At 38.2% G+C, this 27,957-nt stretch overlaps 1 protein-coding gene across 1 annotated transcript; it reads left to right on the top strand.

Moving 5' to 3' along the window:
- Positions 1 to 34: 34 nt before the first annotated feature.
- On the top strand, positions 35 to 27,775 carry LOC126817122 (uncharacterized). The gene is made up of 4 exons (XM_050543942.1): positions 35 to 93; positions 14,406 to 15,247; positions 15,638 to 15,787; positions 22,894 to 27,775. Exons 2-4 carry the CDS (start codon positions 14,989 to 14,991, stop codon positions 23,136 to 23,138), a joined length of 654 nt encoding a protein of 217 aa, XP_050399899.1. The 5' UTR covers positions 35 to 93; positions 14,406 to 14,988; the 3' UTR covers positions 23,139 to 27,775.
- The last annotated feature ends 182 nt before the right edge of the window (positions 27,776 to 27,957 follow it).

The following is a 27,957-nucleotide window of genomic DNA, read 5'->3' as shown; positions in this document are numbered from 1 at the left end:
AAACTGATCTTCGATCGATGCTAACCTGTCTCTTCTCGTCACGTGACACGCGCAGCACGCGCCGATGTATATTATTGTCAATCAAGCGAATTGGTAAGTCCAGTTATTTCACTATCGTTAATTATATTTTTTTGTTTATTAGGCGATGTCGTAACGAATATGAATATTTTACGATGCAGAGACTTGATGTCAAACTCGTCCTTGTTCCAGACTTTGATGCCAATGCATCGTGCTGCCGAGTCTCCTGGAATTCTGTCGGTATTGTCTTCCGGGTCTGAGACAAGCTAGTGTTTCAGCCCACATTTTCTTAGCTCGCATTGCTTAATGATCCCTCTAGACTGGCCAGTCTTGTTGATGATGAAATCTTGGATGGAAGTAACGGAAACCATTCCCAACGGAGCAGATGCGTCTTCACAATCATTTAAACTAGTTTATAGCCCTGTCATTGTCTGTAATTGTGTCTGTAAAAAAGCATTAGGTGACACTCACGTGCCCCCACCCCCATTAAATCGCTTATATTGTCTTTAATTATGCCTTTTATTGGTTATTATTTCGGCATATCGGTATTAACGATTGTATATTGTACTGTTTTACTGCCTGGTTTATTCTGCTGTACACAGTATCCTCGCATTGTTTAATACAGAGAAGGAACTAGAATGAAATGGGCTTTAACGTCCTACTAGTCAGCTCCGACTGAGCTAATGAAGACTTGCATACGCCAAGTAATGTGTTATAAGGGCAATTTTGCCCGGTCAGTGGCACTACGACGTACTCCAACTGTTAAGTGTTATTTTACGTGCACGCCAATTTGTATACGTTTTCGTACCATCCGAACGACTAGAAAACTGTCCTTAACAAGCCCTCCGTTCTGCACAACTGACAAAAGGAGACACCACGGGACCCCGAGGTTAGCGAATCAACATCTTACTCTTTGAGCCACTGCGACTCGCTTGTTGTGTCAGTCGGAGCTAAACAGTAGGCCGTTATACTGTATTTCATTTCATTTCCCTTGTACAGTTAAGGACAATGACCAAGGCCCCAAGGTATCATAAGGTCTGTCATTGAGTCAACTGTCGTGGTTTCGATTCCCCGGTTGTACGTTACAGGAGTAGGGTCGCCTGTCCAAACTCGTGGGTTTTCCTCGGGTCCTCCGGTTTCCCCCCACTGCTAAAGATCCACTGCCAGCGAATTATTGAAATAAAATTGAACCATATATGTGTTAGTTCCGAAATAACCTAGTTTGTGTCGAGTGGACGTTAAATCCCATTTCTCTCTCTCTCTCTCTCTGTCTGTCTGTCTCTCTCTCTCTCTCTCACACTCTCTTGATTTATTATTGTACCATTTTATAGCAGATAACTTACAATCAGGAGCTAAGCGAATGGGGTGCAATGGCGTACTTTGCCTCATGGGTTTTAAGATTTCCGGGCTTCTGGTTTTCAAAAAAAAATGTCCGAGGGAGGGCACGCGGACCCCCCCCCCCCCAATTATGCGCGTCGCCGCCCGTGCGCCCCCTACATCCATGGTCTCTGGATGCGCCCTTGCTTTGCACCCCCTCTCAAATAGATGGATATCACATCTTTCGAATGCGATTTGCAACGGAAATATACCGTGGCTCCGATATGATACATATGATACAGTGTAATTGTAAGATTGGTTTTAATTGTAAGACTGGATGATAGGGGCAACAGTATTGGTTGTAATTGTAAGACTGGATGATAGGGACAATAGTATCGGGTGTAATTGTAAGACTGGATATACGGGACAGGATGCTGATTGTTTGTAATTGTCAGTCTGGATGATGATAGGTTGTAGTTGTATATAATTAGCACCTTAAGTTCTAATTAAGAATTATATAACACGACTGTTGATTAATAATATCCACGTGAAGTTAATTCACTCATTAACGATGAGTTACTTGACGGCGAGGACGATTCATGTAATATCATTTATAAGCAGAAACATCGCGTGTATTTATACCTCATTAGATCGATTGCAAGGCCTAAAATAAAGTTAAATTCTCGTAGCACGGATTCTGTGTTCGAAAATTCAGAACTGACAAATGGCATCTGTGGACTATTCTGACGCAGTTTACATTGCAGTTTATTTGGCTATGCGCAGCTTTTTTTTCGCATGAAAACTCGACACAAGGAAGATAATATTTAAATCATAATTTAAATTCTATTATCACATCAACATCAGAACTAAAATTCTATCAGTAACAAGGGTAAAAAATAAAATAAAACAAATCTGATTATTGTCTTTTCAAGTCTCTTCAGGGAGTCGGCGCTACCTTACACTTTTTTCAGAGCACGGTTTTACACCATTTTGTTCAGAGCACGGTTTTCGTATTTCCGAAGCACGGATTGTTCATTTCGAAGCACCTTTGTGCTCCTAGGCACGTTATTTTAGGCCCTGATCGATTGTTGTCTACTGTAAAAGGGCGGGCCTGTGTGTTTGGTTATCATTGTTTTGTCGCTTGGTTGTCATGGTTTTGCTTTAAGGGAGTGCGTGTGTGCTTGGTTGTCAATGTTTTTGGTTTAGCGTGTGCGTGCTTATATAGTTGTTAATGTTTGGTCAGTGTTTTGGCCTAACAATGTGTTTGGTTGTCTATGTTTTGTTGTACTATGTGTTTGGTTGTCAATGTTTTGGTCTACTATGTGTTTGGTTGGCAATATTTTGCTCTAAGGATATGCTTGGTTGTAAATGTGTTGGTCTAAGGATATGCTTAGTTGTAAATGTGTTGGTCTAAGGATATGCTTGGTTGTAAATGTGTTGGTCTAAGGATATGCTTGGTTGTAAATGTGTTGGTCTAAGGATATGCTTGGTTGTAAATGTTTTTGTCTAAGGATATGCTTGGTTGTAAATGTTTTTGTCTAAGGATATGCTTGGTTGTAAATGTGTTGGTCTAAGGATATGCTTGGTTGTAAATGTTTTGGTTTAAGGGTGTGTATGCTTGGTTGTAAATGTTTTGTTCTGAGGCTGTGCATGAACTTAGTTATCAATGGTATGTGTGTGTCGAAAACTGTATTGACCTTAAGGGTCTGTAACAGTTGGGGGAGAACTGGAGGACTCGGACAGGCACCCCTACAGTACAAGGTTGGAATCGAAAATTACCCAACGCGCATGAGTTAAACCATCCGAGTCCCCCCCCCCCTTTCAAATAAGGTCCCGGGTTCAATTGACGCTGGCATGAAAGTTTATTAGGATTTTGTAGCATAACTTCTCCTTGTCAGTTGTACGCGTTCGGATGGAAGGTCATGTGTGCACTTTGGGTTGGCGTGCACGTAAAAAAGCTGTGACAGTTGCAATTCGATATAAGAGTAGGTCATAGTGCCGCTGCCCAGGCAAAATTACCCTCATAGCACACTGTATGGCGTATGCCCTTCTTCATTAGACCAGTCGAAGCAAAACAGTAGGATGTTAAACCCCATTTCATATCATTTTTATTTATCTTAGGCCTACTACTACATAAACTTATGTGGTCGTCATAAAACGCAATCTGAATAAAATACAGATCTATATTTCGTTTCGTTTGTTTATACTTTCGATGGCTTACACTACATGAAGATCTGACAAGTTATAGTGGGAGTTCAGGTCAGGGGTCAAACGAAAAGATTTTGACCCTATGACGTCAGACATTGATATTAATCAATCAGTGTTGATGTTTCTAGTGGTTTACCCACAGTTCCGTGCGTAAAAAGGCCAAGAACTCTCAGTAACAGACCGTTTCATTAGCTAATCCCTCACACCAACCAGAACGCAGGTTATAATAACAACTCTTCCAGATCCTACATGTAGTGTAGTAAAGACAAGTAAAACGAAATTTTGAACTATAAAAACGAAATGAAATAGGATCTGTGTTTTAATCAGAGTGTCATAAAACTCATCCCTGTATATGATTTGACACAATGGAATGCAGTTAAATAAGAACAATACGACATGCTGATATAATCATAACATTTACTACCAGCTCGAATCATCATTAAATTTCGTGAGTTTCCTTTGAATTGTAATTTGTAATATCCGGTGACATTTCTAATCGTGATATCAATTGTAGATAATAACATCATTATAACTTCTGTATAAAGCTATTCATGGCTAAATCTATCTGTTAAGGCCAGCTCAATTTTTGTCATGGTCGCTGAGATGTAAATAAGGTAAGGGCACGTGATTGTTGGTGAGATTGTTGTTTAGGGTAAGCACAATCTGAACGACAGACTCACCCTACCTGCAGAGAAGTGACTCTGACACAGTGAATAGCCATGATATGCATATGACGTTATCTAAACGTTACAGGTCATGAGGTCACATCAACAAACAAAATGTAAACACCATCATTATGATCATTATCAACAGTACAAGACACAATGTTAAATTGTAAATAATACCCTTCTTGCAGCCTTTAGGACTGTATAATCCATACAGAACGTCTTATCGCTTCTTCCAATGATGTTTCACAAAAATAACATCATCTACAACTCTAGATTTGACGTCGGCATATTGGCACTATTTTGTGCTTCGGTCGTGTCTATTTCAGATATACACAATCAATTCTGTTAATGTTTTTAGCGTGGGGATTGACTAAAAGTTAATTTATTTCAGTTCTAAACAAAAATTTAAAACTTTAACGCAATTTTAAAAAAAATAGCCAAATTCTGGCTGGGATTACTGAGCAAAATGGCCATTCACTGTATACGTGCGAAAAAAAAGCCAGCTACCATTTAATTTTCGTACGTTAGTTACGTTCGGGGTAAGCATTAGGGCTAGGTCCGGGGTTGGGATTGGGATTAGCGCCAGCCCCGTGTACATCTCAGGGTTAGGTTTAAGAATTTGGGGGAGAGGTTTTAACCTAATTTAATATCAAATCATTTTTAAATGTCAATCTAATTTGAGCCGGGAATTCGATCCAATGATTTTTAACTGTCAATCTAACTGAGTCGGGGATTCGATCCAATGATATTTAACTGTTAATCTGATTTGAGGTGAAAAATCCATGCGGGGATTCGATCCAATAATTTTTAACCGTACATTTAATTTGAGGTGCAGAATCTATGCGTGTCGGGGATTCGATCCAATGATTTTTAACCGTATATCTAATTTTTGGTGCAGAATCTATTCCAGTCATGAATTCGACTCCTTCTTTGTTAAGTGACAAGGAGTAGGTTTGATTGTTTCATAACATATATGAAATATAACATATCAAAATCATTGGAATGAAATATAACATATGTTAGTCCCAAGATAACCTTGTTAGTTTTGAGTGAACTTTAAACCCGGGAGGGGGGTGGGTGGAGGTGGGTGGGTGTCGTTTAACGTTCAATCTGTAGAACATAAGGGCTGTTGTCTATACAAATCAAAGGCCCTGCTACCTTCCACGTCTAAAAAAAACAGTAGGCGCTCAAGCGAATTATTGAAATAAAATTAAACCACGTGTTAGTCTCAGAATAACGTAGTTATTGTCTCACATTTTGGGATGAAAATATCACATATTGAGACTGAAATATGTGATGTTGTGACGAACATACCACATGTTGCGATGGAAATATCTTATTTTGCGATAACCCCCCCCCCCCATAAATGTTTTGATTAAAAAACAGAAATGTTTTGATGAAACAATAAAAACAGAAATGTTATGATGAAACAACAAAAACAGAAATGTTATGATGAAAAAACAAAAACAGAAATGTTATGATGAAACAAAAACTTAATCGTGGAATGACAAAGTATTGCGATGGAAAGACAGTATGTTGCTCTAGATAGACAGCATGCAACGCATGACTTTCTTAACTGCAAAGTATTAACCCTCTTTTATAAAGTCATTGCTGACCTTTAGATTGGCTTCCTGGAATGACATTTCGACGAGTAAATTTGTTTTAAATCTCTGGTGATTTGAAAGCGATTATATACTTTAAGAATATACAGTGTAATTTAATACGTCTAGGACATTAATTGTAAAATTAATCCCGACTAAACGTTTATCTTGTAACGCGTGCCGTAGTGATGTTTTCTGGGTGTTTTAACTTATTCCAACGAGGATGACTCAGATAAATAGTTAAAATTGGACTTTTAATAAACGAGTGTTTAAAACTGGCTAGGGCGAATCCATCACTACTGAAATTAAATAGTATTAAAATATATGCAAACATGCGCTATCACAGCACATAATAACTTACATAAAATACTAAAACGTCAGATTAAAGTGTATGCAGCAGAACAATAGGACGATCAGTCATCACCGGTTTAACCATAGTCACCCTAACTCCTGAAGCCGGAATGTCTGGCCACCATTCTATAACACCCCACCGTCTTCATTATCCCGGTTGGTGCGGAACAGTAGGACGTTAAACTCCATTTCATTTTATTTATATACACTTCATAAAATCTATCTACCACGCCCTAAACTAGCCCAAGTTATAACCAATATTTCTCTCCCCCTGGTTAACAAAACCGCCCTAGTTATAACCAATATTTCTCTCCCCCTGGTTAACAAAACCGCCCTAGTTATAACCAATATTTCTCTCCCCCTGGTTAACAAAACCGCCCTAGTTATAACCAATATTTCTCTCCCCCATGGTTAACAAAACCGCCCTAGTTATAACCAATATTTCTCTCCCCCTGGTTAACAAAACCGCCCAAGTTATAACCAATATTTTCTTGTCAAGGTTATATAGACTGATGTTAATTGTGTGTCTTGGGGGGGTTGGATGGCTGAATGGTTAGCACGTGCGGGCTGTATCATAAAGCCTGTCATTGAGTCAACTTGCGTGGTTTCGAATCCCCGGTTGTACGTGACAAGGAGTAGGGTCGCCTGTCCAACTTCGTGGGTTTTCTCCGGGTCCTCCGGTTTCCTCCCACTGCTAAACACCCTTACGCGCAAGCGAATTATTGAAATAAAGTTGAACCGTATGTTAGTCCCGAAATGACCTAGTTTGTGTCGAGTGGACGTTAAACCCATTTCTTTCTCTCTCTCTCTCTCTCTCTCTCTCTCTCTCTCTCTCTCTTGTGTGTCTTAATAATAAGTTCATCCAGATTTTCTGACGTGGTTTCCGCTTGTCTGTGCCTGACAAGAACAGCTGTGTAGTCGTTCGGATGGGACGAAAAACCGAGATTCCGTGTACACATTGTCGTGCACGTAAACGGTCCTTTGATAGTTGGAATTCGATATAAGAGTAAGCAGTAGTGCCGCTGTCCGGGCAAAATTTCCCTCATTAGCCCAGTATGAGCAGAACAGTAGGACGTTAAACCCCATTTCATTTCATTTCATTTCTTAATAATAACTCGTCGTCTAACCAAACAATCGACTCTCAAACCTCGCTTTAATCTTCGTTCTATAACAGATTTATCGTCTCTGTGTCCATCCATCAATAGTTTGTTTTATAGACTAGACAGAGCTAGATAATAATTATATTGATAAAACTCATTAATATAGGGTTTGTCACATAACATGATATCAACGAAGCGAACGTACAACATAGAACCTGTCTTCTTCTTCTTATTCTTCTTTTTCTTCCTTGGGGCTTAACATCGACTTCCATCTAGGCGGGCTATTGTAACTCCAACCGGGCTATATTGCGTCAAACGGTGATGTTATATAACCCGTGTATATATTGGAATGCACGTAAAAGATCCCCTGGCAGTTGGAATTCGATATAAGAGTAGGCGATAGTGCCGGTGCCCGGGCAAAATCTCCCTCATAGCACACTATATGGCGTATGTCCGTCTTCATTTAGCCCAGTATAGGAGCAGAACAATAGGGCGTTAAACCTCATTTCATTTCATTTCATTTTCTATTTGTGACTATGTGTTGGTCTCCTACACAGTAGTTTAACCTATTGAGTTTCTGGTTTTCATGTATTCGTGTCTATGTGTTGGTATCCCACATTGTGTATTCTATTGGGTTTCTGGGTGAAATCTATTTGTGGCAATGTGTTGGTATCCCATACAGTTTAACCTACTGAGTTTCTGGTTTTATTCTATCTGTGACCATGTGCTGGTATCTCTCACAGTTTCACCTATTGAGTTTTTTTTGTTTTCATGTATTTGTGACTATGTGTTGGTATTTCATTGAGTTTCTCGGTTTAGTCTATTTGTGACTATGTGTTGGTCTGCCACATTGTGTAATCTATTTGGTTTCTGGGTTTAGTCTATTTGTGACTATGTGTTGGTCTGCCACATTGTGTAATCTATTGGGTTTCTGAGTTAATCCTATTTGTGACTATGTGCTGATATCTCACACAGTTTAACCTGTGGAGTTTCTGGTTTTAAAGTGCTAGTACGATCTGTTCTATATAATCAATATAAAGCACAAACTGTTATATATAAATCTTCTGTAACTGACAGTTTGTAATCCTCCTCATTCTGCTAGTTTTATTATAATATCAATAATACTACACTAGATGAACGATGATGCTCAAATATTCCCAATAAATTCGCTGGCTCGCTAGCATGGAGGTCGGGTGTTCGATCCCTACATTGGCTTAGAAAGTTCATCCAGATTTTCCGGCGTGGTTCTCCCTTGTCAGTGATGCAGGACGGAGGACCTGACAAGGACAGCTGTCTAGTCCTTCGGATGGGATGATAAATCGAGGCCCCATGTACACATTGGCATTCAAAATCTGAGTAGGCGGTACCACCGCTGCCAGGAAAAAATGTCCCCCACAACACACGGCATGGTGTATGACCGTCTTCATTAGACTGGTTATTGCAGACAAGACGGACGTTAAACCCTTTGTCATTTCCCACATGGACCATTCCGTTGTCTTCAGCATTCAACGTCTTTACTAAGTAGCAGAAAAGAGAATCCAATTAACTACAAGAAGCCCACAAAAGACCGGAAACTACCCAAGAATTATTTATTGAATTAATCTGGCGTACTTATTGGCTATTAAGTGAGGGAAAAAGGCTAGTATTGTTTTCCGATTAGTCCTGTTAGAAACCTGCGATGCCTGAGGGCAAAATCAATTGATAGTGTTGGCAATACTATTATTAGCTGTCACGTCATCTGGCGAGAGAAATTAAACGTTAAGTAGAAATCGTGTAGCTTGAAAACACCACATGTGAATATAAGATAGATTGAGTTTCATATCTAGACTCTAGTCGTTCGGATGGGACGAACAACGGAGGTTCCGTGTACATATTGGTGTGCACGTAACATTACCCTTGACAAGTTGGTATTCGATTTAAGAGTAGACAGTAGTGCCGCTGTCCGGACAAATTTCCCTCGTAGCACCGTCCAACTTTGTAGAAGAAACACACAACAGCTTTGTCTTAATACACAGTCAACCATTTCACTGTGTAACGAGTTTATGTTGGTATCGATTGATTGACCTGTAGGTGACCAACACTAATCTGTATGTTTATAAGGCTTCAAATTACTCGTGGTGGGTTCATCACATAGACTTCACACAGATAATCCTACAGATATCGGCATTGAAACGTGAGCCTGACCTTACTAAATATCCTTCCGGCCATCATTAGATACATAGTTCCGTATAATAATAACCATAATCCCATAGCTTAAAGTAGCTAAGTCTCCAACTTAATATCACCCAAAGTCTTCGACATTGAAAACACGAATTATTTGTCAATTTAAACTAACATTGATGTTGTGATCTTACTGGGAAAAGATGGGCTTCTGATATCCAATATTTAAGACAAAGTAAACATTTTACCATTGGTACACGAATCGTGTACCATAGTGCGTTTCAACGCCATTTGTAACAAGGGACTCGAAAAACGAGGTTAGACATATGCCACAACTCATGTCAAACGGTGATGCCATATTCTTATCTGGTGAGCATGCGCAATAAATACTATCGGTGTAGACTGGAATAACCAGACTCAAGAGATTGCCATTCGGTTCAGACTTATGGCGTATTTCGCCGAACATAACAGATTTGAAATTAGATTAAAAACAGAAACGATTGAATGCAAATCAGTTTATATACATTCATTTTACATTATTATATGCCTTGTGACCCATTTGCGTCAATTTTTAGGTCCCAAATATTAGCGATTTAGCTCCTTTAAAGGACACCGCAATTGTATTAACGCGACACGTGATTCTGGGAAAGTATTATAAAATGACAGTAGCATTTAAGTCCATCCTTCAAATGCAACCATCGAAGGAACCTTTTAAGGTACAAAATGGCGTTCTATCGTCATAACTGAAATACTAGATCCGTTTTATGGTCAGTCGCTCAAACCTTAATCCGTAGAAGGTACTGGATAAGCAATGTCAGGATCGGAAAGAATATTATTATTATCTCTTCACTGTAACCCGGGTTTAATCTTACGTATTCAATATCAAATCTTTGTTTAAAAACTCGTAAAATCGTTTAAAATCACAAAAAATCGTTTAATTTGTAATTTGTATTTGTGTCCAGTTTAAAGCTGATTGATAATTTTGATAATGTGTGTCTAATTTACAAGCGTTTAATTTCTCAATCACTGTTAAAAAACAAATAATCCAATCGATGTCTAATGATTCATTTTTAAACAGTGGTCAGGAAATTAAATACGTGTAAATTGGACACGCATTATCAAAATTAATCAGTCGGTTTTAAATGAACTTTCTCGGCCAATGCAGGGATCGAACACCCGACCTCCAGGCTAGCGAGCCAGCGTCTTACACGTAGCCACCGTAATCCCCCAAAAGTAGATGAAGGATATGTTGAGGAGTTCGGGTTAGGATGTCGTATTGAGGGAATCAGGGTAATTCATGTCGATTTTATGAATACTTATTGGCGATTTGGGATCAAGAAGTACCGATATTTTATAAATCTGCAATCCACCACCTCTAATATGTGGAGCTTATCTTGTACCGACAACCCTTTCTGTTATGTTGCGGTGCTCTCTCATGTTGCGGTACCGGTATTCCCTCATGTTGCGGTTCTGGTAATCCTTCATGTTGTGGCACTCCCTCATGTTACGGTCCTGGTACTCCTTCATGTTGCGGTACTCCCTCATGTTACGGTCCTGGTACTCCTTTATGTTGCGGTACTCCCTCATGTTGCGGTCCTGGTACTCTTTCATGTTGCGGTCCTGGTACTCCTTTATGTTGCGGTACTCCCTCATGTTAGGGTTCTGGTACTCCTTTATGTTGCGGTACTCCCTCATGTTAGGGTTCTGGTACTCCTTTCTGTTGCGGTACTCCCTCATGTTAGGGTTCTGGTACTCCTTCATATTGTGGTACTCCCTCGTGTTGCGGTCCTGGTACTCCTTCATGTTGCGGTTCTGGTACTCCTTCGTGTCCTATTTGGCATTGGTCGCTAAAATATCAAATTTCTCATGGCTTAATCCACGCCAATATGTACTTAGATTGATTATTTAACATTTAATTATTAAGAAAAGAAAATCAAAATATCAACGTTAGATAATCGCACGGCTTGGATTCAATCGGGTTTAAAATAGACATATCATAAAATTTTGTAAATAACAAAATGGTGGACTTTTTGCATAAGGTGTAGCATAGATGACGACATTTCAATTTGACATAACATTGTAAATATTGATCTGAATGGGGCCATTTCAGGGATGATATTCCTATTATTAGAGGTTCATCTTTCACGGGGGGTTGGATGGCCGAATGGTTAGCAAGTGCGCGCTGTATCATAAAGCCTGTCATTGAGTCAACTGCGTGGTTTCGAATCCCCGGTTGTACGTGACAAGGAGTAGGGTCGCATGTCCAACCTCGTTGGTTTTCTACGGGTCCTCCGGTTTCCTCCCACTGCTAAAAGACCCCTACGCGCATGCGAATTATTGAAATAAAATTGAACCATATGTTAGTCGCGAAATGACCTAGTTTGTGTCGAGTGGACGTTAAACCCCATTTTTCTCTCTCTCTCTCTCATCTGTCACAGTATGGTAGTTTGCAGGTGCTTAAAATGGCGCATCGGGACTTTTAGTGTTCCGTCATAACGCTGTATTTAGACGACTACAAGTTCAGATGGCTAAATCTATTTGTTAAGGCCAGCACATTTTTTGTCAAGGTCGCTAAAATGTAAATAAGGTTAGGGCGCGTGATTGTTGGCGAAATTGTACCTTACGGTTAAGGTAAGCATTGGGGATAGGTCCAGGGTTAGGATTAAGGTTGGGATTAGCGCTAGCCCTGTTTACATCTCGTGACCTATGACGAACAATTGAGCTGGCCTTAACAAATAGATTTAACACTAACCAAGTTAGTTTAGATCAATGGGTTATTATTGACGGATTGTGAATGGGATGTCTGTGTTATATAAACGTGACCTGGACCAACCGCTCTGTACTTGTAGTTTATTTCCTAGTAGAGAAACACTTTAACGAATTACTTTATTCTTCTATTGGATCAATACCTCGTTTACAATTAGCCTTAACCACGTCATACAGCCAGCATGGACAGTATATAGAGATCCATTTTAAACCATTTTAATATACAGTCAGCATGGACACAGCATATATAGATCCATTTTAAACCATCTTAATATACAGTCAGCATGGACAGTATAACCCCAATCACATCGTACAAAGCAACCAGTAGCTAATCTAGAAGGTGTGAATAGGGGGAGGGGTTGGTTGTAAGTCTCGGGAGCCATCTTAGAATTAATTAGTCTGGCTATAACACTGAGCACCCCGGTAGAATATAAATCCGATTGCCTATATTATTATAGTTGTTCGCCGATCGTTATCTCGATGGAAATCAGTTTTATTCAAGTTGACATGAATTTCATGTCATATTATGATTGTTATTGATTTTGTTATTATTTTTTGTGACCCTTAGGGACGCTTACTTGGTCTCATTGGGGGGGGGGGGGGTCTTTCCCTTAAACTCATAGTACCATTTTATAACATAAACTACAGCCAGCGAGAATAAGGGAAATCTTAATACACCAGTCGGGAGAGAAAACAGGGAAAATGTTGCTCAATTTTAGCTCAATTTTGCAGAATTTATCCATTGGACTTTGGATTTCCTGCTCGTTGACTGTAGTCCAAGGAATCTGAGATGTTCATCATATTCAGTATTTTCTCGTTTTGTTGTATTCTAAATATAATTCTATACGTTTCCCGATATTACGTGGCTAACAATGTTAAAGGACCATCCCCACATATATTATTGACCCGAGTACATGTTGGTGTGCACATTAACATCAGCGAAAAGTAGGTGGCAACGGTGCTGTATAGGCAAATGACTCCCATAGCAGAAAATTTCGTGGCGTATGCCCGTCAGTTGTTTTGCAGAAAAGCAGGAAGTTAGACTATTTCATTTTATTTGTTTTTTTGAAGAAACACAAACGTTAATACAATTTTTTAGCTTCCATGTCGAGATGACCATAAGTCTACGCTGTGTAAGAGGTACTTGGATGACAGAAATTATAGCCGTACTTGATGTTTGCGATTATAAAGTCAAATATACAACTGAAGAATGAAATTTCCCAAAAGATTTAACCAAATCAAGAGATCATTTTCCTGTATTTTAAACATTCACAAAGGTTAAACATAAATTATGCAAGAGCTAAATCTGCCTTTTGAAGGTCTTTCTTTATTCCTTGAATGTTAAACTATTAATTAGACTCATATTAACAAAACAAGACCATAATCAACTCTCGATGGCATCAGATATTCGAGATTTTAACTAGATTAGAAGGCTTCGCCATTTAAAATTTAATTTAAAAATGGGAAAGCGAGGCTAAGTCTCGAATATACCAGTACACTGGTTACCACTATGCACACATCTGATCAAAACTACAAACAGTGATACCTTGGCTCAGAATGAAGTAATTTGAATGAAATTTTCAATATTTTCATTTTACATTATCTATGTTTGAGCTATATTACAACAAGAATAGTCAGCTCTTTATCTAAATCTTACATAATGTATCTTTAAATAGGCTCTATCGATACATTGATTTGAGTACTGAAACCAAATTTTATTCCCGTTTAAAGTGGGGGTGGGGGGGGGGTGGGGGTGGATAGCTGAATGGTTAGCACGTGCGCGCTGTGTCATAAAGCCTGTCATTGAGTCAATTGGCGTGGTTTCGAATGCCCGATTGTACGTGCCAAGGAATAGGGTCGCCTGTCCAACCTCGTGGGTGTTTCTCCTCCGGTTTCCTGCCACTGCTAAAGACCCCTACGCGCAAGCGAATTATTGAAATAAACTTAAACCATATGTTAGTCTCGAAATGACCTAGTTTGAGTCGAGTGGACGTTACCCCCCCACCCTCTCTCGCTCTCTCTCCCTCTCTTATATCGATACATTGATTTTAGTACTGCACGGTTTCCTGTGAAATCCCTTTAAGTGTTGCAATGAAATCTGCTTTAAAAGGTTTTGGCTAATGAGGATGACTGAAGGATTGGCGTGTATGGAAACAAGTAATACTGATTAATAAAAGCAATCAACTAATGTTGTATTTTATATTTCTATGTTTCAGAATCCCACCACAACAACCTTTTGACAACTAAGACTGCAGAACATAAAGAATGTAATTTTAATGGATCATTCGTGGAATTGTGAGTGATTAATAACACGGTGGTGATTATTGGAAACACCATCCAGACGCGATCAGAACATTATTTCATACAGTGACGGTGTAGAACATTGTCTGGAAAAAAAGCAATATTACACGTTTGTGAGTGATAATGATTACCAACCGCTTTCAAAACAATCATTAAGTTATTTTCTCGGAAATTCAAAAAGCAACCGTATTTAGTGTTGTGGGTTTTTAGTAGGCTAATAATTTTGGAGAAGTGTTATTATCCATTCTTATGGCTACTTAGAACACTGATTATTCCAGCCAGACTATTAAAATCTATTAAACAAATATTTACCTATCAAATAGATTCTTGCATAATCTATAGTGGAAGTGGTTATTTTTGCGAAAGAATCCGGTAGCTGCTTCATCGCCTTTAAATCGATCTAGACAGGTTTTGTGCGTGGAATACACAAATATATGATTTTTATTCTCATGAAATTAATATGTTCACGTGGTTTAACGCGCCAATAAAAACCACGTGATGATAACGTCCAAGCCAATCAACGGATACCTGCTAAATGAACGTCTGCGTGGGATTGACAGGCGACCCACTTTCCTTTCCTTTAAGGGACTCGGAACAATCGTCTGTTTCTGTTTGGGATTTGTGCTCTTCCTGATAGCATTCGGATCATCGGAATGGTTTGGTATCGAGAATGGAATATCCGTGAGTTTATGGCAGAAATGTTCGAGGAGTTTTAAAACTGGTGAATGGTCGTGTGAATACTGGATTAAAATTCCAGGTATATAGGAGATTATTCTGTATTAAATTATTTTCTGAGTTTTGTAACCTCCCCCCCCCCCTCCGCCACTTCAAACCACTACATACACAGTCTTCTTAACGCAAACTAGTTTAAAAATTGTACACAAATGATTCCCTTCTTCCTAAAAGATAAATTAAATGGGAATTTGGTCATAAAAGAAGTATTGCCGAAATTACAAGCCTACCACCCTTGCTCCCCCACCCCACGCCCACCCCACCCCACCTCTTAACATATCATAAATTAGCGTTATCTCAAAGAGTTTAATCGTCGTTTAAATCCTATCCAGTCGCGGAAATAATTTAGCAGCCCCCCCCCCCACAGCCCCCCACAGTCCCCCACAGTTAGTACATATACTATGTATATTTTCAGATTTTATTCGTGCTGGACAAGGTTTTTGTATTGTCGGATTATTGGCGTTTGTTATATCAGCAGTCATCCTGGTAGCCTATGTTGTTATAAGACCTTTACAAGAAACACGTGGTATATTAATAGCACTATGTTTACTTATATTTACAGCAGGTAGGTCAACTCTTGTATGATATCTGGACTGACGAAGAACGCCCGGTAATGTGCATTATCTTTATACACTGTGTAATATCGTTATACACAGTGTAATAGCGTAATACACTGTGTATTATCGTGATACACTGTGTATTATCGTGATACACTGTTAATTATCGTGATACACTGTGTAATATCTTTATACACTGTGTAATATCGTTATACACAGTGTAATAGCGTAATGCACTATGTATTATCGTGATACACTGTTTATTATCGTGATACACTGTGTAATGTCTTTATACACTGTGTATTATCGTTATACCTTGTGTAATGTCGTTATACCCTGTGTATTATAGTTATATACCGTGTAATATCGTTATACCTTGTGTAATGTCGTTATATACTGTGTAATATCGTTATATACTGTGTATTACCGTTATACACTGTGTAATTCGTTATACACTGTGTAATACCGTTATACACTGGGTAATATTGTTATATACTGTGTAATATCGTTATACACTGAGTAATATCGTTATATACTGTGTAATATCGTTATATACTGTGTATTACCGTTATACACTGTGTAATATCGTTATACACTGTGTAATATCGTTATATACTGTGTAATATCGTTATAAACTGAGTAATATCGTTATATACTGTGTAATATCGTTATATACTGTGTAATATCGTTATATACTGTGTAATATCGTTATACACTGTTTAATATCGTTATATACCGTGTAATATCATTATATACTGTGTATTACCGTTATACACTGTGTGATATCGTTATACACTGTGTGTTATCGTTATACACTGTGTAATATCGTTATACACTGTGTAATATCGTTATACACTGTGTATTATCGTTATACACCATGTATTGTAGCTATAAACTGTATATTGTTGCTATACACTGTGTGCTTTCGCTTCAAACATGTCTTTTCTTTATCGATAAGTGCAATGACATAAACTACTATTATTATTATACTGTTTTCTTAGTTATGTATGTTGGGTGTGTTTTCGTTAAACGCTGTTGGTTATTTTAATCGTATATATACTCTTATCATAGATGAACAGTGTATATTTTCGTTATGAAATGTTGTGTAATTGTAAGCTTACTCTTCCGGACACCTGTTACCACTGTTTGTCGTGTATTTTGTACACGAGGAGCAGTCCATTTGCTGATTACACTATTTTGCTTGAATACACTATTTTGCCTATAACGTTTTTTAGGAATTCTGTCTTATGGTTTGGATTGTTCGTACTTGGTTTTATTTTATTCCATTATGAAATGGGGTTTAACGTCCAACTTTTCTGCACCAACTGGGTTAATGAACACGGTGTGTTATGGGGAACTTTTCGGCCAACGACGGGAGCGACCCCGATACCTCCCGATTAGCGAGCCTTAAGATACCGGGTGTGTTTTACGTGTATATTCGTCATACACTGGATATATGTGTATATCTGTCATGGACTGGATATATGTTTTAAATGTATATACGTCATACACTGGGTATATGTGTATATTCGTCATACACTGGATATATGTTATATGTGTATATCCGCCATGGACTGGATATATGTTTTATATGTATATACGTCATACACTGTAACCCGGGAGCCCAGTGAGCTTTAATCAAAATATTAAGTCCAAAAGGTTTGAGGTCTACAACACATATTTTACCCCTTGATCATTTTGGAAAGCCAAGTCTTAAGTTTTGTAACCTGTGCATATACCTGGGAGCGCTCCCCCTAACCCTCCCATATTTAATGGTAGTTAAAATTCAATGTTCATCTACATTTTTTTTGCAAGCATTTCACACTTAACACTAAGAAACAGAATGCACGACTTAAGAGCATGCAATGTTGTGCTAATGCTACTTAAGAGCTTAATTAATTAGCACTAATTAGTGACCGTAATTAAAATTTAGAGTCCATAACTGAAACAAAGCCTAAAGGCTAGCTAACCAAGACATGAAACCAAAAATATCACTTAAGAGCGACAAAAGTTGAACAAACCGTGCTTAAGACTCGTTCAAGGGTGACAAAGGTCAAAGGTCACTAACGAATGACCATAATTAAAATTTAGAGTCCATAACTGAAACAAAGCCTAAAAGCTAGCTAACCAAGTCAGGAAACCAAAAATATCACTTAAGAGCGACAAAAGTTGAACAAACCTTGCTTAAGAGTGGTTCAAAGGTGACAAGGGTCAAAGGTCAAATTTTAGGCCACATAATGACATTTGAGTTTATTTGATTAAATTGTCTCGTCCGGGATTATTTTTCTTTCTAACACCATTTCTATGGGTTTCACTGCACAAAATGACTGCTTAAGAGCATGAAATGCTGTACTAATGCTACTTAAGAGCTAATTAATTAGCACTAATTTGTGACCATAATTAAAATTTAGAGTCCATAGCTGAAACAAAGCCTAAAAGCTAGCTAACCAAGTCAGGAAGCCAACAATATCACTTAAGAGCGACAAAATTTGAACAAACTTGGCGTAAGACTAGTGACAAAGGTCATATTGTGTGCCACATTATGACCAATCAACCAATCAAATTGCTTATCTCTGCTGATCCTAAACATAAAATGCGCATCTTCGAACTCCATCGAGCCATTCACATAATCAACACCTACACCAAGTTTAAAAATTCTACCTCAATTAGAAGAAGAGTTATTGTGTCCCAAATGGCTTGATGAACAGACAGACGAACAGGCCCATTTTAATAGTTCCCTGCTTTCTTCGAAAGGCAGATGACAATAATGTTGATGTCAACATTAATTATGCACTTGAAAGTATGGCAAAGTTATCAGTACAACAAGGAATTGAAGGAGACTAAACTTCCTTTTAGGCATTATTCGATTTAACAGCCATTTTAAATTACTTTCGCATTGTCGATAATGTCTCAGGTGTGTGCTTGTTAAAATTAAAGTATTTATTTATTGTGGACTTATCAGTTAGTTTGCGAACAAATTTTCTTATCAACCCCCATTTTATTTAACAGAACACAGTTTTTATGGGAAACAATCACAGGTTACTATAGCCTACATTAAGCTTGACAGTACTAGATCCATATTTACAATCGTTAACAATATAATATTATTACGAACAGATAAAAAGCATACAGTTAATGAGGAGACAGAAATGTATGGAACCAGTGGCGGCGCCAAGGGGAGCATTTGCCCCCCCCCCCCCATATCTCTGCTGATCCTAAACATAAAATGCGCATCTTCGAACTCCATCGAGATTGTCTGCGATATCACCTCGGTGGAAGCGGACGTTAAATAAAACTAACTCACACACACACTCCATCGAGCCATTCACATAATCAACACCTACACCAAGTTTAAAAATTCTACCTCAATTAGAAGAAGAGTTATTGTGTCCCAAATGGCTTGATGAACAGACAGACGAACAGGCCCATTTTAATAGTTCCCTGCTTTCTTCGAAAGGCAGATGACAATAATGTTGATGTCAACATTAATTATGCACTTGAAAGTATGGCAAAGTTATCAGTACAACAAGGAATTGAAGGAGACTAAACTTCCTTTTAGGCATTATTCGATTTAACAGCCATTTTAAATTACTTTCGCATTGTCGATAATGTCTCAGGTGTGTGCTTGTTAAAATTAAAGTATTTATTTATTGTGGACTTATCAGTTAGTTTGCGAACAAATTTTCTTATCAACCCCCATTTTATTTAACAGAACACAGTTTTTATGGGAAACAATCACAGGTTACTATAGCCTACATTAAGCTTGACAGTACTAGATCCATATTTACAATCGTTAACAATATAATATTATTACGAACAGATAAAAAGCATACAGTTAATGAGGAGACAGAAATGTATGGAACCAGTGGCGGCGCCAAGGGGAGCATTTGCCCCCCCCCCCATAAATCTGGTCTGCCCTCTGTTTGCCCCCCCCCCCCCAATAATTTTAGAAAATAAAAAAAATGTATTTGTGAAACGTTTCGGTAATCAATACTTTCTACAGTGTTTGAATCCCACATCCCCACTCAGTCATATACTTGCATGTTGTAGAGTCTGAGTGATTCCTGACCAAATCCATCCTGTTGTAAACCTGCTGTAAACCTACTATAAACCTACTATAAACAATAACACGTGAATCACATGGTAACAGCTTTTTACGATCTTCAAAGTTTTTGGGTATATGTCAACGCGGCGATAATATACATTCACTTGATAGACCCACTCCGTTCGTTTGACATCACCCTCTCTATTCAGATAAGCTGGTGATTTGGTGACGAACAGTATCTGGTCAGCTCTATTTATCTCGACAACCAGTGTCTGAAATGCTGCCAGGCTGCATTTCCGGCAGTCTATTTCACAAAATATCGCGACGAACGAAAATATTCATTCACTTTGAGCCACTCACTCCGTCCGTTTTACACTTTCCTGTCTGGTCGGATAAACTAGTGATTTGGCGACAGGCGGTATCTGGTAAGCTATATTTATCTCGACGATCAATGCCTGAAATACTGCCAGACTGCATTTCCGAGAGTGAATTTTTCAAAATTTTCGGCTGCCTTGTTGAGGTTCACAAGTCCGTTCATTTGACACATTCCTCTCTGGGCTCGAATAGAATAATGATCAGGTCCCCAATACCCCCACAAGGACTCGCTGCTTTGGCGCTCACAAGGGGACTTCGTTGAGGTTCACATGTCCGTTAGTTTGACATTTTGTTCTCTGGTCGATAAACTAGTGATCAGGCGACGGACGGTATTTAGTCAGACCTATTTACCACGACGATCGGTGCCTAACAGAATACTGTCAGACAGCATCTCCCGCAGTCTATTTTTCAAAATTTGCGGGGGAAGGTCTCCAATTTGGCGCTCGTGATTTGGCTTTGTCGCGGTTCACAAGTCCGTTAGTTTGACACTTTACCTCAACGATCAGTGCCTGAAATACTGCCAGGCTGCATTTACGGCAGCCTGTTTTTCAAAATTGTCTGAAGGAGACCTCCCTACCCCTTTGCCCCCTTAACCTTGGACTTTGCCCCAGCTTTGCCCCTCCAACCACCGACGGCTGGCGCCAGCACTGTATGGAACACAATGATGAAAATACAAATATTATATCAAAATAATTATCCACTTCGCATACATGTATATATAAATAGAAGTAGCATTGGTGGAATACACAAATCGAATATTGTAATTAATCACAGCTCTAAACTACTTTTGATATCTAGAAATTGTCATGGGTCGGTTGCAGGGATTGTATGTCTCCTTTAAGAAGCATCTCTGGTGTTGAAATCGCCCAAAACATCATCGCATTCCGAAATTCGTGCCTCACTCCACAGTAAATCTAATTTACAATTGGAAATATTTAGGAGCGATTATCCATAATAGAATGAAAATGATGAAACAAGAGTATTAGCCAACAAGAGTATCGCATGTCTGTATGAATGTATTACTTGTGTGTCATTGTATCTGTTTTCTAGGTTATATGTATTATTAAATGTATACGTGTTGTCCTAAATGGACGTTTTGACAAACATCTTGTAAGTATAAGCCGGTCTTGATAGCATTATACGGAAAATAACCTTCCCATTTTGACTTCTTTCCCCGTAAAGATCCATGTAAAGGAGAACACATAAATGTTTCGAATCGTATATGGACTAATTCATAATTTAATTGTCTGCATTTTTTTAAAACCAGGGAGTTATCCAGTTCTATACTTCCATTCTCAATATTTAGAAAAAATGGAAAAACTTAACACTTTTTGCATTTCATTTCCTAGGAATGAGTGATTCGTCGCATTGTTTTTCCGCGTCTCTTTAGGGCAAGCAGAGATAAGCAATTTGATGGGAATGATTGCTTAATTGGTCATAATGTGGCCCAAAATATGACCTTTGTCACCAGTCTTACGCCAAGTTTGTTCAAATTTTGTCGCTCTTAAGTGATATTGTTGGCTTCCTGACTTGGTTAGCTAGCTTTTAGGCTTTGTTTCAGCTATGGACTCTAAATTTTGATTATGGTCACAAATTTGTGCTAATTAATTAGCTTTTAAGTAGCATTAGTACAGCATTTCATGCTCTTAAGCAGTCATTTTGTGCAGTGGAACTAATAGAAATGGTGTTAGAAAGAAAAATAATCCCGGACAAGACAATTTAATCAAATACACTCAAACGTCATTCTGTGACCTAAAATTTGACCTTTGACACTTGTCACCTTTGAACCACTCTTAAGCAAGGTTTGTTCAACTTTTGTCGCTCTTAAGTGATATTTTTTGTTTCCTGACTAGGTTAAGGAGCTTTTAGGCTTGCTTCAGTTATGGACTCTAAATTTTAATTATGGTCATTGATTAGTGACCTTTGACCTTTGAACGAGTCTTAAGCAAGGTTTGTTCAACTTTTGTCGCTCTTAAGTGATATTTTTGGTTTCATGACTTGGTTAGCTAGCTTTTAGGCTTTGTTTCAGTTATGGACTCTAAATGTTAATTACGGTCACTAATTAGTGATAATTAATTAAGCTCTTAAGTAGCATTAGCACAACATTGCATGCTCTTTAGTCATGCATTCTGTTTCTTAGTGTCAAGTGTGAAACGCTTGCAAAAAAATTGTTGATGAACATTGAATTTTAACTCCCATTAAATTTGGGAGGGTTAGGGGGAGCGCTCCCAGGTATATGCACAGGTTACAAAACTTAAGACTTGGCTTTCCAAAATAATCTAGGGGTAAAATATGTGTTGTAGACCTCAAGCCTTTTGGACTCAATATTTTGATTAAATGTCACTGGGCTCCCGGACTACTGGGTATATGTGTATATCCGTCATACACCGGATATATGTTTTGAATACATCGGATATACATTGGATATTTTCATTGTGCACTATTGGCTTAGCCTGTTGATTTCGCACCATGGATTTCATTATAGGCTTTGCCTATTCATTATGCTCCATGGATTTCGTTATTGGCTTTGCCTTTCCGCTGTGCACTGGAGATTTTATTATAGGCTTTGCTTTCTCTTTCATTATGCGTTGTGGAATTTTTTTCTGGAAAGTCACTTTGCGTTTTATATTGTTTAACGGTATGTTAAAGTTCCATGAATTGTTTATAATTTTTGTTCTGTGTATTCTTTTACAGGCTGTATGGTATTAATGGCTGTAATAGTAATAGGGGTCAAAGGTGAAGATTTCTGCATGGATATAAAAAGAGACCGGTGGAAACTATTTGAATATTTCGTGTCAGGGGTCGATGCTTCTGGCGTCTTTTCTGTGGGGTGGTCTTTCATCGTCGCCATATTGTCTTCAATCATTACGCTTGTTAGTTTTGGTTTCTGTATGATGGAGTTTCTTCGTATCAATGAACTTGCTTTACTCGAGACGTAACGTCATAGCAAGTGATAACATGTGACGGTTGATGCACAAATAACAACAAAAGAGTTAATTGTTCTCTTCGTCTAGGAAACCTATAAACAGCGGGCCTTAGAGGAAACATGTAAATAATGGGCCTTAAGATTGATATGCCTAAATCATAATGACTTTTACAAGGCCAAACCTCGTCTCTAATGTTACAATGTGGACTGGAACCTTTCGATGGTGGGGTAGACATTTGACCCATGATACGGCAATGTTGATTGGCGTGTGAGCATGTGGCTGATGATTTGACGATAAGTAGAAAGGCATTTGACTCAAGAGACGGATATAGCGATTCGAGTGGATTGACACTTGACTCTTGAGACGGATATGGCGATTGGTGGATAGACATTTGACTTACGAGACGGTGATATCGCAGACCCTTTCTTGGACACCTTCTTGTACTTTCCATTGCGAGCGATATGGGCTAAGTTATCTCCCCCTGTACGTAGAAATATAGATTTATATAAGTATAATGAAAATGTGGCTTAGCGTCCTACTATTCTGCCCCGAATAGGCTAATGCTAGGTTCCCACTATCGTGATTCCTGCTACGAGTGAAATCGTGGTTTTAATCGTGGAGTAAGCGTGGTGATCCTATCAGATCTTATCATATAATGAGGTCAGTCGTAGCAACCGTGTTGGCCGTATTGAAACGTATCCGAACGTATCTGCACGGATCGTGGACTCAAAAGGGACAATCCTATCGGAACGCATACGCCATACAGTGTGCTATGAGGGACATTTTGCCTGGACAGCGGCACTATCGCCTACTCTTATATCGAATTCCAAATGCCAGGGGATCTTTTACGTGCATTCCAATATATACACGGGGCCTCGGTTTTTCGTCTCATCCGAAGTACTAGATAGCTGTCCTTGTCAGGCCACCCGTTCTGCGCCACTGATAAGGGGAGACCACGTCGGAACTTTCTCGGTCAATGCAGGGATCGAACACCCGACCCCTAGGCTAGCGAGCCAGTGTCTTACCCACCTAGCCAACGTGGCCCCGTATCGGATATAATTATAAGATATACAAGTATGACATATTAACTATAAGATGTGAACGGTCTTCAACATGAGATTGTAATGTGATAATTAGAGATATTGTTGTTATTAGAAATATGTTTTATATGTTAGTGCTTATATTCACCAGACACGTCATGTAGATTCATTCCCAGTGGATGTGGTGGGGGGGGGGGGTCATTGAAACCTGTCGTCTGTATCGCTGTTATCATCAAAATCACATGGGGAAAAATATGTGGGTGTTGTGTTCGAGGCAGAATGCCTCGTTCTACGTTAGCATGAATACGCTAGTTATTGTGACACGTTTTAATGGACACGTACACAAACTATAACACTACTTTGACAGATTGTGTTTCTTGACTTTTAGGATCGATGGTATTATATTTTATTTTATATCACACAATTGTCCCACTGATCAAATATACCATACACACCCCACTGTTCAAATATACCATACACCACCCACTGATCACTTCTACCATACACAGTTGTCCCACTAATCACATATACCATACACAGTTGTCCCACTGATCAAATATACCATACACCCCCATTGATAAAATATACCATACACAGTAGTTCCACTGATCAAATATACCATACACACCCCACTGTTCAAATATACCATACACCACCCACTGATCACATATACCATACACAGTTGTCCCAATTATCAAATATACCATACACCACCCACTGATCACATATATCATACACAGTTTTCCCACTGATCACTTATACCATACACCACCCTGATCAAAATATCGTAATTTACAACAGCCATAGAGTTCTGTATATGCACTGTTAAGCTAATTATTATATTACGTTTAATTTGTGGATTAGGAAGAAAGACATCTACAGAAACATAAATTGAGAACACTTATCAAATGTCAAGGAGTTTAGCTCAAAATTGTTCTGTGCATGAAAGAAATTAAATAAGATCCTAACTCTGAAATAAATAAATGTCGGTTTCAGTATTCTATATACATGTATTCAAATCCTTGATTACACACTGTAGATCTATTTTAATACTCATGAAAGGGCAAACACCAACAGTTCCCCAGTGGAAAGATCAATCATTTCTGAAGTTCAAGCCTATTGTTTAAAATTGTTAATACCCAAGGATGGGTACATCCAACCCGTTGCCTGGTGGAAAGATAAACTATCTCTTAAGTTCAAACCTATTGTCTGAAATTGTTGCGCGTGTTTGTTGGTGTTAAACAATACCTTACTCCAGATAAAGGATTACTATTGATGCCCATGGTTTGTACAGTAGACAATGACTTGTTAAGGTGGTTGTCTTCTCTGTCTTCCCTGACCTTGACCATGGATGACTTTAAATACTCAATACAGTTAAATACTCCATTATGCTCCTTCAATGCCATTAAATACACCATTATACTCCTTCAATACCATTATATACTCCATTATACTCCCACAATACCGTTAAATACTCCATTATATACCTTCAATACCGTTAAATACTCTATTATACTCCTCCAATACCATTAAATACACCATTATACTCCTTCAATACCATTAAATACTCCATTATACTCCTTCAATACCATTAAATACACCATTATACTCCTTCAATACCATTAAATACTCCATTATACTCCTTTAATACCATTAAATACACCATTAAATACACCATTATACTCCTTCCATAATTTTATTCTCCATTAGTATTAATAATTTGTTTCGTTTAAAATGAAAAATTGACAATATAATAACAAGGACTTTTTCGTGCATAGTCGGGTTAGTAGATGATGTTTGACTTACCCCCCCTCCCCCTAACCCCTCCCCTCCGTCTTTCAAATATATAAACTATCCTCACGAAAACATAATGTTTATAGAGTTTTAAGATTAGGTTAACGTAGTTGTGAACGATATGTCAGACATATAGGATTATCTGATTTAATAGCAACGTTTCGCCAATTCGGTCATTTTTTAAAATTTACTGATAAAATAGATCGGTCTATATATAAGGCTCTGTGAAATTGGGACGTGTTGTGTATATGCACCTTGTGACCGAATTCCACGTCAATATAGCCGTATGTCTTGTGTTACGTAGGAGTTATTTCCCTTAATCCTGCCTTTCGTTAAACGTATTGTCCATACTTTTTATAGCCATACACTGTGGCATCAATAGGCCAAAAGTAATGTATGCACATCAAGCCAAAAGTACATCACTCTATTAAAATTAAATTATAAACACATAGTTAAGACGCTGGTTTCATCAAATTAAAACTTGGAAGCTAAATATGTTGTCAATTTCTATGTCTACTGACAATGTACTCACAAAAAAACTTCATCCCGCATGTTAGTCCCATGCAGGAGATTAGACAATATCCAAGAAGCTGTTTAAATTAGTGAAGCTGTTTTTTATAGGTCTGCAGGATAAACAAAATGATTAGCCTTTGTATGTAGGACACCATTTATTGTGATTTACTGTCTGATTAAAATGCCGATCTATATTTCTTTTCGTTTTTTTATACTTTCGATGGTCTACACTACATGAAGATCTGACCAGTTGTAGTGGGTGGTCGTCGTATGAAGGGTCAGACATTTGATTAACCAATCAGCGTTGATGTTTCTAGTAGGAGACCCATAGTTCCCTGCATCGCACGCCAAGAACTCGCTGCAACAGACCGTTTCATTAGCTAATCCCTCACATTAACCAGAAAGCAGATTGTACAACAACTCTACCAGATCCTAGTGTAGTAAAGGCAAGTTAAACGACATTTTGAACTATAAAAATCGAAAAAAAATAGAATCTGTTTTAATATGATTGTGTGATTTAGGAAAACAGATGTCAGTGACATAACGCAGCAAGGTCACACGTCGTGAAAAGGATGATATGCGTTCCTGCTGGGAAGTTTCAACTTTTCCCAGATGGATTAATAATATAATATATGAACATTTTTGACTTGAATAATAGTCTTTGTGTGATTTTGTGTTCTCTGCGATATGGGATTAATGGATAATCATTTAATTAGCCCCAGGGAGATAAACTATTGTCTAGTTAATTGGGTTAGAGAGATAAGGAGTGGTTATTTAATCATATCTAGGGGGGGGGGGGGCATTGACTGAATAAACAGGTCACAAACGGTGTGATTACCCTGTTTATATTGAACGGCGTTGGCAATTCCAATATTTTTGACTGTTGTAACTATACTAATGTCCAAAAGAAAGTATACACACTAAAAATATGACTTAGTTTTGTTTAAATCAACAAAATGTGATAAAACTATACTGAACATGTCTCGTGCGTCCAAACTCAATATTTCTAAGCAAATAAACGGCAAAACAAATAGACATTGTACCCAAATACCGCATACAATGGAAAAACGACTTTGTTTGAAGCAGGACGAAATGCTCAGTGTATAATTTCTTTTGGACATTAGTATATTTACAGAAGCGCAGCAAGATGGACAGTGTTACCCCAACGCAGATTGAGAGTGTTACGCCAACAAAATACTTTCAGATTAGTTATCCACACAATTCAAACATATTTTATTGTTTCTGTTATTTCAAATATGAATAAATCTTGTATTTAATGTTTTAAATAAACAACCCATTAAAGGGACGTATTTTCTGGGGGTTTTAAAATATATTTTGGTCCAATAATCCTAACAAAATAAAATGAAATGGGGTTAAACGTCCTACTGTTCTGCTCCAACTTGGATAATGAAGGCGGAGTACGCCATACAGTGTGCTATACTATTCAAAAAAAGTAGGGGATATTTGATTTTGGGGGCATAATA

The sequence above is a fragment of the Patella vulgata genome, chromosome 4 (genome assembly GCF_932274485.2).
Source record: "Patella vulgata chromosome 4, xgPatVulg1.2, whole genome shotgun sequence".
In the NCBI taxonomy this organism is placed as follows: Eukaryota; Metazoa; Mollusca; class Gastropoda; family Patellidae; genus Patella; species Patella vulgata.
The sequence above is the reverse complement of the archived record's forward strand: the minus strand, read 5'-3'. Positions and strand labels throughout refer to the sequence as shown.

Excerpts from the sequence above, each read along its gene's own strand:
- LOC126817122 (XM_050543942.1), top strand. The coding sequence starts at position 14,989 with ATGATAACGTCCAAGCCAATCAACGGATACCTGCTAAATGAACGTCTG. Across the intron at positions 15,248-15,637 it reads ATACTGGATTAAAATTCCAG|ATTTTATTCGTGCTGGACAA; the intron begins GTATATAGGAGA and ends GTATATTTTCAG. Across the intron at positions 15,788-22,893 it reads TTTACTTATATTTACAGCAG|GCTGTATGGTATTAATGGCT; the intron begins GTAGGTCAACTC and ends ATTCTTTTACAG.